This window comes from Miniopterus schreibersii (genome assembly GCF_964146895.1).
Source record: "Miniopterus schreibersii genome assembly, chromosome: 7".
Lineage (NCBI taxonomy): Eukaryota > Metazoa > Chordata > Mammalia > Chiroptera > Miniopteridae > Miniopterus > Miniopterus schreibersii.
Window position 1 is genome coordinate 76,625,375 of NC_138108.1, and position 12,659 is coordinate 76,638,033.

The 12,659-nt window shown below is 36.8% G+C and overlaps 1 protein-coding gene across 14 annotated transcripts in view; it reads left to right on the plus strand.

The window, feature by feature from the left end:
* Positions 1-12,659, plus strand: part of EPB41L5 (erythrocyte membrane protein band 4.1 like 5) — a 114,813-nt gene that overhangs the window by 29,915 nt on the left and 72,239 nt on the right. For all 14 annotated transcript variants that reach the window (XM_081143401.1, XM_081143398.1, XM_081143406.1 and 11 more), the window contains exons 8-13: positions 224-344; positions 1,151-1,238; positions 2,305-2,393; positions 6,321-6,390; positions 11,121-11,290; positions 12,544-12,650. In XM_081143401.1, the coding sequence (XP_080999527.1) occupies positions 224-344; positions 1,151-1,238; positions 2,305-2,393; positions 6,321-6,390; positions 11,121-11,290; positions 12,544-12,650 (645 nt within the window). The remainder of the gene's footprint in view (positions 1-223; positions 345-1,150; positions 1,239-2,304; positions 2,394-6,320; positions 6,391-11,120; positions 11,291-12,543; positions 12,651-12,659) is intronic.

Sequence of the window (12,659 nt, forward strand, 5' to 3'; positions counted from 1 at the left end):
ATATACCGCCAGCCACAAATAGGTGATTTGTGTGTATAGACAGATAAGTCATAAGTGTAAGCTACATTTACTTTTGGGAGTGGTTTGATTGTTATGAATTCCTGGTAGTTTAAGAAAGATTCTAATTCTAGCAGTATTTATTAATAAAATTATTTTTGAAGAAAGATTCATCAGGAAATAAACTTATTAACAATATATAACTTTGTGAAACTTACGTTTGTAGCTGAACTTGGTGACTATGATCTTGCTGAGCATAGCCCTGAACTTGTATCTGAGTTCAGGTTCATGCCCATTCAAACTGAAGAGATGGAGCTGGCTATATTTGAGAAGTGGAAGGAATACAGGTACTTGATTGACATTTGATCATACTTTCTTTAACATCACCATAATAGTAATATTATTTTTCTTAAATGTTAAGGACTTTTATTATTATTGGCCAACCAGAGGAGAGAGCGGGACCATCAGGGAACATTGTCTGGACTGGGCCTTAAGTAGTGAGAAGAGAGGTGTGGTAGAAAGAGGGAATGCCTTCACCAAACCGCGGTGTGACCCCGTATGGTGTGTGCTGCGAACTGTGCCGCTTAATGGCTAATAAGAGTGCGGAATCCCAAGTCAGGTGGCTCCATCGGCATGTGTCTCCGCTTCTGAGGCTCAGTTCCAGCGCTTGCTGAAATCCCTTTTTACTGCAGTTTCGTGCAAGGGGATCGCTTGGAACTCAGTAAATGCCCATTTCCCTTAGGCATCTTCATTTCACCTCAGAACCTCGCTCAGTGCCAGACAGGCAGGAGTAAAGGAGGGGGAGGTAACAATAACAATAATAATAGCAAACACACAGAGGGCTTTCTAAGTGTTCCAGACGGCGATCTGATCCTCAATCCTCACAACAGTCTTAAGGGCCAGTCTTAATGTACCTTTTTCAGATGGGAAGATGAGGAACAGAGTGGCTAAGTAATTTATGAAGCGCTAATCACGTTTCTTGTAAACGAAGAGAAACTCATTAACCCTAAGCAGGGAGCTGGCAGCCGAAACTCCGCAACCTTGACGGCCATGTTTGCCGGACTCTTATATTTGTTTTCTTCTATTTCTATGCTTGGTATAGAATTCATTTAAAATTTATTACTATTATTTAAAAAATTATTTTTAATTTCAGAGGTCAGACACCAGCACAAGCTGAAACCAATTACCTGAATAAAGCCAAATGGTTAGAAATGTATGGGGTTGATATGCATGTGGTCAAGGTAAGCACTGTGTTGTGGTGCTATTTATTTTTTATTTGTTAATTTTCACCTGAGGATATTTTTTGCATTGAATTTTTTAGAGGGTGGAAGGGAGTTGGGGGAGGGGGAGAGAGAGAGAGAGAGTGAGAGAGAGAGAGAGAAAGAAACATTGATGTGAGAGAGAGACTTGATTGGTTGCCTCCCACATGTGCCTGCTAGGGTGGGGATCCTGCAACCGAGGTACATGCCCTTGACTGGGAATCGAACCCTTGACCCTCTGGTGCATGGGCCAATGCTCTAACCATTGAACCACACCAGCCAGGGCTATGATGCTCTTTAAAAAATTTATTTCTTCAAAATACAGGGTGACTATGAAATTTTTCAGTGTGAGAGAGAGGCCATGGAGTTTGCATGGGCTAACAGTGGGAACTTTAGATGTGTGGTTATGAAGGCTGAGATTAAATACTGAATGATAAGAATCTCACAGAAAGGTTAATATAAGAAAGAAGAGAAACCATCAAAATTTCCCAAAAGTATGTCTGTTCTTTGAAGGTGTTACTTTTTAAAGATTTTAAACCACTTTTTATTCTTTTACTTCATTTCATACCATCTTATATCATGTAAGCTAAGCAGGCTCTATAAAAATTGAAGTAATTTAGGAAGCAAAGTTAATAATCTGTAACTTGAGAGGTCTTTGATAGGCTGTAGGATAGCTTGTGTAGTGATTTAAGTTGTTTATAGTTTAAGTAGCTAAATTTTCCCAGAAAGGTAGTTTCAAAATTTGTGACTGAAGTGGTGAATAGAATATGGGAAGAATCTGGAAAGAGCTTTTGTTTTAGTGGGAGTGTAAATATTTTTAATGAAGACATACTTTAAAACTACAGTGTTTCAGTGAACTAAATGTACTCATTAATTTTCCTGAGAATGTTGTTTTGGATACTCTAATTGTTGAAAACACCTTGCGTATTAATATTACTTGTATATAATTAATACAATTCTATGTGAAAATAAAATTAAACAGTTGTGTGAAAATGTGAAACCTGTTTTATGCAAATAAAGCTAACACATTTTGATTTCCTTAAATTAGGCTAGAGATGGGAATGACTATAGCTTGGGACTAACCCCAACAGGAGTTCTTGTTTTTGAAGGCGAGACCAAAATTGGCTTATTTTTTTGGTAAGTAGAGTTAATGTCAAAGATATTTATTGTTGTTTTTTATTTTAATGTGTAAAAACATTTAATTGAAATTAATACACAAAACAGAGTTTGGAAATCATATGAAAAGGTTATAAATCAATTGAAACTGTCTCCCATAATAGTCCTACCCATCTTTAGTCCCACGCCCCAGAGGCAATTTTTAAAATACTTTTATCTGTATTTTCCATTAGTTTCAAGGTATGTCAAAGTACATGTTTTAATATAAATGTTAATATATTTCTATATATATTAAATGTTCACATGTAGTTACGTTCTTACTGGAAAGGGCCTTATCAGGTCTGCTACTGGCCACCTGCAGTGTGTGGGTTCTTGACTTCATGCAGGAAAGATTTTATGAGTCCAGGTGATCTTGAAAATATGTTTATTAAAGCTGAGGACAGTGAAACAAGAAAGGGCTTAGGACAGACGAAGCAACAGGAGAGAGCCTAGGCAGGGCTGCTGTAGCTTTTTAAAAATGTTACAGGAAAGAAATGAGCCAAGGTGGGGCTACTTTGGCTCACTGAGAAATCAGAGAAAGGGGGGCTTTGGAGACAGGTTCAGGGGGTAAGCCCAGGATGAGCTACCGCTGCCCATTGGTCCCCTGATTGCAAGTCTCATGGGGAACAGAGTTTGGGAGATACATGCCTGTGAGGGAAGAAGAGGGAAGGGAAAGGCCCAGGCATGCTTCAGGGCGGGAGAGCGCATGCTGGGAACTTTGTTTTGAGGATATTTATTTATTTATTTATTAACTTATCTTTATTGTTGAAAGACAGATGTCCCCTTTTTCCCCCCATTGATCCCCTCCACCCCGCCCCAGGCCTTCACCACACTACTGCCTCTGTTCTTGGGTTATGTATGTAAGTTCTTGGGTTAACCCATGCCCCCCCCCCCCCCAAGCCGTCCTTCTGAGATTCATCAGTCTGTTCTCTGCTTCTATGTCTCTGGATCTATTTTGTTCATTAATTTATTTTGTTCTTTAGATTCCACATATGAGTGTTTTGAAGATTATTTTAAAATCTGGGAGTTTAGGGGAGGCCTTAGGGGAGATTTTCCATAGAATAGTCATCAGCTTTTTTAGGTGTGCCCTTTAAGGGTCTCCACTGATTGGTCAGTGCCAGGGCAGGGGACCGGACTGTTGGTCTTTGCAGCTGGTCCTGGCAAGCCCTCTTGGTTTTGGTGCTTTTCTGGGCCTGGAGCTGAAATACAGCTGAGGCCTAGATGTTATCTGTAGGGAGGTGACCTGTATCTGTCTGTAAATTGCTCGGGCAGTTTGTTCAGCTACCTCTCTCAGTTTCCCCATTCTATTTGCCAAGGAATTTTCCTAGCTGCTTACTATTCTGCCTCAGTGTCACTGTTTTTAGTATTTCTTGTTCTACAGACAGTCTTTTTACTCCCTACTCCTTATTGTGTGAGAGGAAGATATTAATACTTTTGTGTCTTCTTTTAAGCTATGCTCTTTCTGTATCCTAACTTCTATCATCCAGACTTTTAAATTATATTTGTGTTTTACATCACAGATAGATATAACTTTGATTTCATAATCATAATTAAGTTCTTCAGGTTTTGATTGGTTCTAAAAGCTGAAAATCAGGAAATAGTGTTTACATTACTACGTCTGTATCAAAAGTGTCAGACTTCAGCAGTGTGCTGGTGGTGTGAGCGGGGGCTGACAGTGGCCCTGCGCTGGCCCTTATGTTGTTTACTTTTTCACAGCATGTGAGGACTGTTAGCTCAAAGCCTACCCGCACCAAATTCAAATTCTTACACATCCATTTGCTTTACATATAGCCAATAATTACATTTTTAGCCATTTAGAGCCCATCTTGTTTGCATATCCCACTAAAAACTGCTAGCCATAGATGAGACAAATGTCTCTATCTTGTAGCTATAAATGCCCCCAAACCCATACTACCCTTCAGAACTCTCTGACCCAGAGATTCCTCCCTTGCTGCTGAGTACCATTGCCTTGATACATAAACCCCCTCTCTGATTCCTCTCTCTTCCAGCAGTTCCCATGTCCTTTTCCCCTTCTTGGTGGAGCTTCTGTGCCATTTGTCTCTGGTTATTCTCCTGCTGTGAGGGACTTCATCTCATGAAACCCTGTTCAAACACCTCTCAATACAGCTCATTGTGCAATACTTCTCTCTGTCTTTTTCCTGATCAACCCCAAAATCTGAAATCCTTGAACTCACAACTGGGGTTACATTTCCTTTCCATATCGTCTTTTGTTTTTCCTAGAGCTCTTGGCTCCCCCTCCTCCAGTGTCTTGCACAGCACCACACACATCCCTTTAAATTACCTGCCTTTGTGTTCTCCTTAAGTTCTTTCAAATTCTCAAGGGTTATATGAAATGATTCTTCTATTTCAATGGGAACTGTTTGCTCTCCAAGCTGCTGTACAGCTTTTATTTTGGGACTTCCATTATTCTGTTGCTTGCCAGGATTCTGTGTCTTCTTCCCATATTTTCCTTTCTTTGCTTTTGTTTTTTTCTGATATATACTCAAGTAACTGCCTGAAAAAAGGGTATGGGAGGTAAATTACTTGAATCCTTGGATGCCTTAAAATGGTATACTCTTCTCTTATGTTTTCTTGATAATTGAGCCGAGAATAGAATTTTAGGTTGAAAATTACTTCCCCTTAAGTTGAAGATAGTAATTCATTTGTTTTTGCATCCAGGTGTCCCTGCTAGGGACTCTCTGAGAGACGAGTGGAACACTTTTATATTTGCCCATTGCTGGATGAGGGAGCTCTGGGGTATTTATTTACTCAGTCCTTCAGTTTTAATTCTCTGACACTTCCAGCTTGCCCTGTGGGCTAATGGGATAGCTTCATAGCCAGAAAATGCTCTAGGTGGAGAGATAAAGAAAGCATCTTTTGTACCACCTCATAGATTGCTGTGAGAATGAATTGCATTAATACATGTAAAACATTTAGAAGAGTGCCTGATACTTAGTAGGCATTATGTAAGTATTGGTTACACTTAAATAAGTGCCAGATCCTCCCCTTCCTTGGCCTAGTACAATTACTTAACAGGTCTTATAAACAAGCTATGTTTTACAATTATATTTTACTTAAGTTATATTTAAAAATTAGTGAGAGTTGCATTGTTTTGACATTTACAGTTCATAGAGGTAGCATTCAAATGTGGTAGGTTGTTTAGGATTTTAGTACAAATGGGAGAGTTGGAAAGTGGGTCATAAAATGAGGTTTAAAAAACTTTTTTTTTAAATTGAAGATGTATTTTCTCAAACCAAAATTGCTATAGAAAATAGAGTTGAAGACCCTAATCAATAATTTGTTTTTCTTTATGCCTTTTAAAAGTATAGTCTTTCCTCTATCCAGTTCCTGTGTTGCTGCCTTGACACTAGGCCTAGAGAATCATTTACACCATAGTTGGGGGCCTATGAAATATTTAAATGGATTTTTTCAATTTTTTTCCTTAATATTTTAAAAAAATCTTCACCTGAGGATATGTTTTTATTGATTTTAGAGAGAGGAAGTGAAAGAGTGAGTGAAAGAGAGAAAGATGGATGAGAGAGAAACATCGATCAGTTGTCTCCCGTCGCACCCAGACTGGGGGTTGAACCCCCAACCTTTTGGTGGACGGGATGACACTCCAACCATCTTAACCACCCAGCCAGGGCTCCTTAACATTTGTAATGCCTGATAAATGTGCAGCATCAATTTTGCTAGAGGTGATTGCTTTTGAAATTTTTTTCCTGTTATCTTAACTATTTTTTAAATTGGAGGCCTTTTTGATGGGCAGTGCAGGTTGTGTTTATTTTACCCTTACCAGTTTTCAGTTCACAAGTTAGATGATTAATGTGCTTGAAGTAACAACATTTTTTTTTTTTAATTTAGAGGACATTTTTTTGAAATCTGGCTGCTGTTCTCATATTGTTACAGGCCCAAGATAACCAGACTGGATTTTAAGAAGACCAAATTAACCCTGGTGGTGGTGGAAGATGATGACCAGGTGGGAGCTGAACTGCGGTACTTACTTAACAGTGGCTGCTATGCAGTAACTCAAATCTCTGAACGGGAGAAATGCGCCTTGTTGTTTTATAGAGCCACAGAACTTAGTGTAACTGATAATTTAATTAAATAATTTTTCACTTCAGGTTGTACCATTCTCAAAATATGGTTGTTCTGCCCTTAAGATTAAAGACAAAATAAAAGACTATTCTTGTTCATTGATGCTATGTCTCATGTGCACTCATATTACATTTAAATGACTTTATCCCTTTAGTACCTGATCAAAAAGATTAATCAAAAAGCTCTACCTAGTAATATTTTAAAATAAAGCCTTCTAAATTGACAATTACCTTTTTTCCCCTCCCAGTTAAATCTGGTTCCTAATTGATACACACAGTAACTTGGGTACAACTCAAATGCTGAGTGAAAGAGGCCAGGCTCAAAAGATCATGACTATATGAGTATGTTTATTTTTAAATGTATCTTTATTGTTGAAAGTATTACAGAGGTCCCCTGTTTTCCCCCCTTGATCCCCTCCACCTCGAATCCACCTCCCCCCCTCCCCAGGCCTTCTCCACACTATTGTCTGTGTCCATGGGTTATGCATATATGCAGATATTAGTTTATTTTATATGGCAACCTGATTGTTTGAGACTAGGTATAGTGAGGAGGCTTTACTACAAAGGAATAGCATAGGGGATTTTGTGGAATGAGAAATCTATTCTGTATCCTGATTTTGGTGGTGATTGCTATACCTGTGCCAGTCGTTTTCAACCTTTTCCATCTCACGGCACATAAGCTAATTACTAAAATTCTGCGGCACACCAGAAAATACATCCTTTGCCAATCTGACCCAGAAAAATAGGTGTAATTCTGATTCATTCTCACTGGATAGCTATTGTTGTATTGGCTGTTGTCATTTTTTTTTTTTTTTTATAGTCTAAGGAAAAAGAGATCAGTGCCCCTGACTGACTAAATAGTCGGGTATTGAATGTTTTAAAAATTCTGTGGCACACCAGTTGAAAATTGCTGCTCTATGCATTTGTCAAAACTTACAGAATTGTGAATAAGTAAAAGTAATTTTAATGCATACAAAGAAATTTGAAAAACACATATACATATAGGTAGGTATAGATAAAAACAAATTGGACAGAATGTTAAAAGGATTTGTATATACAATGAAGTGTGAGAAGGACTACTTAGTAGGACCTAAAAAGAGAAGATTCTGAAAATTAGATGAAAGAGTGCTAAATTTTGAAAGTTTTATTACTGAAATACATGCAAAGGATTGCCCTGTCACACAACCTGGAAGAAAATCATAGAGACAATAATAATAGATCATTTAAAAAAGAAATCTCTTGATGGCACAGAGGGTGATTCTTTTATCATCAACAAATGTGCTGAAAATGATTCAGAAGAGGCGGATATTGCATTTAAAAAGAATGTTTTACCAGTATTTTCCTTTTTATGGAAGCATATGTGTGATTAAATGATATTTGAATGTAAATCTAAAGGTAGTCCTTCAAAAATTAAATACAATTCTATGTGATAAGAAAATATGGTCATAATTTAATTGGTGACACACTTGTCACACATCTTACAGTTGATGGCATTTTAGATTTGATCTGATACGTAATACAGCATTAGCTTCTTGGATATCTTTTTTAAGGTATTTTGTACATATATGCAAGCAAACGTGTGTATCAGTTGTTCTTTTTTTTTTTTTTTTTTTTAAAAGGGCATGTGCCCTGACTGGGAATTGAACCAGTGACCTCTTGGTGCATGGGACAACTCTCAATCCACTTAGCCACACTGGCCAGGCTCAGTTCTTTTTCATATAAGTCTGCATGCTTATATACTATTCTTTACTTATCCTTTTTAAACTGTACATTATAACTTGGAATCTTTTTCATGTCAGTAGATTAAGTGCTTCTTCGTTCTTATTAAGAAACACAAACTAAAACTGCATAGTATTCTAGGACGTACCCTAATTATTTAATCAGTTCTTAATTAGTGGACATTTATTCACTCTGTAGACATTAATTTGTACAGTGGCATGCATCTGTAGGGTAATTTTCTGGAGGTGGACTTGCTGGTCCAAACAGTTAGGTGCATTTGTCATGGATATGGAGAGAGCCTATTAAGTTGAGCTATTTATCTGTGTACAGACTTTTTTTCTGGGAGTTATCACATTTTTATCTAAAAGGTAAAAAACAATTTCATTGTAGGTTTAATTTTTATTTTTTATGAGTGATAGTGAACATCTTTTCATACGTCTGAGTTATTTGTATTTCCTTTTCTCCGAATGTCTATTTATATCATTTGCCCATTTTTCTTTTGGGTTTTTGGCCTTTTGGCCTTTTTTCTTACAGGTTTTGCCCTTTGTCATAGAAATTGTAAATACTTTATCTAATTGTTGTTTGTCTTTTAGCACTGCTTATTGTGATTTTTGCCATTTATTTAAAAAAATTTAAATAGGTGAATTTGTCAGTCATTTATGGCTTATGGGTTTTGTGTCATAGAAAGGTTCTCCTACTCTGAGTTTATACATTTTCCCTTTTTTTTTTCCTGTGTGTAGTTTTTGTTGGTAAATTTCATTGACATATAACATACATTCAGATAAGTGCAAATATAAATGTACAGTTTTTTGAATTTTCACATATAACTGTATGACCAGCATCCAGATGAGGAAATAGAATAGTACCAGAATAGAATCTTCTTTGTGCCCCATACCAGGTACAGTCCCTCAAGGATAACCACTCTCCTGACTCTAACCCCACAGATTAGTTTTTGCTTATATTTTCAGTTTATGAAACGTGACTCAATGTTTTCTTTGTGACTGGCTTCTTTATTTCAACATTGTATTTGTGAGCCTTAGCCCTGTTGCAGTGAGTAGTTTTAGCTGGCTTATTGTTATATTGTATATAATATATATTGTTATATAGTATGTAGTATTCCATTTTATGAGTAGACCACACTTATTTATCCACCATAGACATTTGAATTGTTTTTCATTTTCGGCTGTTAAGGAGAGTGCTGCTCTGAACACCAGGCTCTGTGTGTGTTCGGTTTTGGTGGATACTGCCAAACCGTTTTCCAAAGTGTTGATTGATATGTTTACACTCCCACCTGCAGTGTTACAAGAGCTTTGTTTCATTTTGCTGATGTTTGTTATTTTTTTTTCATTTTAGCCATTCTGATAGTAGAATCATTTTTAATTTGCATTTTCCTGATGACTGTATATATAGAACTTATTTACATATTTATTGGATATTCTCTTTCATGAAGTGCCTGTTCAAGTGTTTTGTTCATTTTCTGTTAGGTCATTGAAGAAGCTCTTTATATATATTCTAGATGTTAGTTCTTTGTCATACGTATGTTGCAAGTATCTTCTGCTCCCTGGCTTGCCTTTTCTCTCCGTAGTACTATCTTTTGGATTAATAGAGGGTTTCAATTTTAATGTGATACAATTTCTAAATTTTTTCCTTTGTGGTCAGTACTTTTTGTGTCTTAAAATTTAAGAATCTTTGCCTGTACCAAGGTCATGAAGAACCTACATATAGAGTTTATAAAATATTTTAAATGACAAAATAGTTTAAGTTACAAAATATTTGAATATACTGAAAAGTACAAAGAAATTATAAAATTGATATCCAGTTCACTCATTTAGATTTAACATTTTTGGCATTTTTTCTTCAGAATTATCATTTAGAAATAGATAAATTAAAAAGTATATTTGATACAGCTAAGGCCTAACCCCCCAGCATGCCCTTTCCTTTCCCGTAGCTGGTCACCATTCTTGGAGGGCATCATCCTCTTCTAACTTTTTCCAAACATAAACACATGGTAGAATTGTTTTTAAAATTTACATAAATCATACATATCTATGTTTTTTTTTGGCAGCTTGCTTATTTTACCCAAACAGGTGTAGCCATGTAGATCTAGTTCATTTTAATCTCTATATAGTATTCTGTAATATGAATAAGCAATAGTACATTCATCATTTATTCATAAATATTTCTTTTGTTTTGGACAGTTAGGGGTTTTTTTTTTTGGCCAGTTTTTACTCTTATAAATGAGACTGAAGAAAATATTTGGGTACGAATTTTGTTGTTTAGAAAATCTGGAGAGACAGTATAGCTTAGATACTACAAACGGGCTGTGGAACCTGAATGGCTAGGTTCAAATTCTAATTTCCTCTCTTACTAGCGTTGTGACCTTGGACTTAATTTTTTGAGTCTCAGTTTTCTTATCTGTGAAATAGGGCTAATGGTAATATCTGCTCATTGAAGTAATTCACATAAAATTCATAGGAAAGTGCCTATGAATGTTAACTATTATAATTACATTCCTGCAAGTATGGTTACTATAACAAAGAATGTGGACATTTTTAAGTCTGTTGATAAATATTGCCAGGTTTTGTCTGATCCTTTAAATTATATTACACATTTATCCCAAAGTATGGCAGATAAACCCTCATTTTATATACCTGTGAGAAATGAGATCACATAGTAGAGAGGACCCTCTTAGGAATAATTTTATATTGGCTGAGAAAATGGACAGCTTGATTTCAGCTCTTCCTTTTTATATAGGTAGCTATAAAGAGTTTCTGAGCTTCAGGGAGCAAACTGGATCCTTTATTTGATTCTTGGTATTGCTGGGGTTGTATTCATAGCTGACAGGAATGTTTGACCTAATAATTAACTCTCTTTGCATCCTTTTGTTTTTCAGGGCAAAGAGCAGGAACATACATTTGTCTTTAGACTGGAACATCCAAAAGCATGCAAACATTTATGGAAGTGTGCTGTGGAGCACCACGCCTTCTTCCGCCTCCGTGGCCCTGTCCAGAAGGGTTCTCAGCGATCAGGATTTATTCGACTAGGATCACGATTTAGATATAGGTCGGTGTTAATAGCTGCCTGCTATAGCTTTCATAGAGGCCAAAAAATTTAGGCCAACCCCTTATTTTACAGATGTGGTAATTAGGGCACAGAGAAATAAAGTGGCTTGCCAGTGTTTTCCATTAGTTACAATAAAAGTGGTATTGTTATTGATTGTAATTTCCAGAATAGACAGGGAACATAATGGTGTAATGGATTTTTATATTCCTGTTGACATTTACTTTATATCTTTTTTGTTGTAGTAGTTTTGTTAACCCTCACCCGAGGATATTTTTTTCCATTGCTTTTCAGAGAGAGTGGAAGGGAGGGAGAGGGAGGGGGAGAGAGAGACACATCAACTGGCTGCCTCCCACACTCACCCCAAGTGGAGGTGGGGAGCAAACCACAACCCAGGTACCTCCCCTTTACCGGGAATCGAACCCATGACCCTTTGGTGCACAGGCTGATGCTCCAGTCACTGAGCCACACAGCCAGAGCTACTTTATATCTTAATTAGCCCCCGATGTAAATCCGTATAACAAGAGCTTTAAGGCATCTTCATCTAGCAGCTGAATACCATATAGAGAAAAGAAATTAATTTGGATAACATTTCTTGTCCTTTATAAACTGGAAGTTTCCTTATTCTTAGAGATTGCTTGCTTGTTGCTTGTAGGTAGGAATGTTTTGGTTTACCTGAGAGTAGATTATTGATTGTGAGTTTTCAACATGCCATGAAAATCAGTCATTGTGATTTGGAGAAGGAATGTAAATTGTGGCAAGATAATTTTGTGAGATTCATTAAGAGAGCTTCTATCTATATTAAAAGTGGGGAGGCATTTTCTTAATTTAAATGGAAATCTAGAGTGGGATAATAGTTTTAAATATTTCTGGAAAATTATTCTGAAAACTATATCACAATTAGAAAAAGTAACTGAAAATCTCGAGTTAATTGCACATTTTTCATTGAGTATGAATGGGGAGGGGAAGGGAGTTCTGTAAAAGCACAGGTATCTCTAACTTACTATGTTCTTAGGGATGTGCCCGCTTAAGAAAAGAGAGTATAATTTGTGTATTGCATATTTTACACAAGCGTCAGAGAAAAAGAATGACGTGGTAAAGAGACATCAAGGCTGTTACCAGAAGCAGTTTCCTCAGGATGAAATTGAGGGTGGCTAAAGAAGAACCCCAGTGTAGACTTTCTCTCCTTCATGTGTATCTGATTCCTGCAGGTCTTTCATTCTCTTATTCCTGTTAATGTGTCTTACTTATTTTAGTGGGAAAACTGAGTATCAGACCACAAAAACCAATAAGGCAAGAAGATCGACATCCTTTGAAAGAAGGCCCAGCAAACGGTATTCTCGACGAACTCTCCAGATGAAAGGTGAAATGC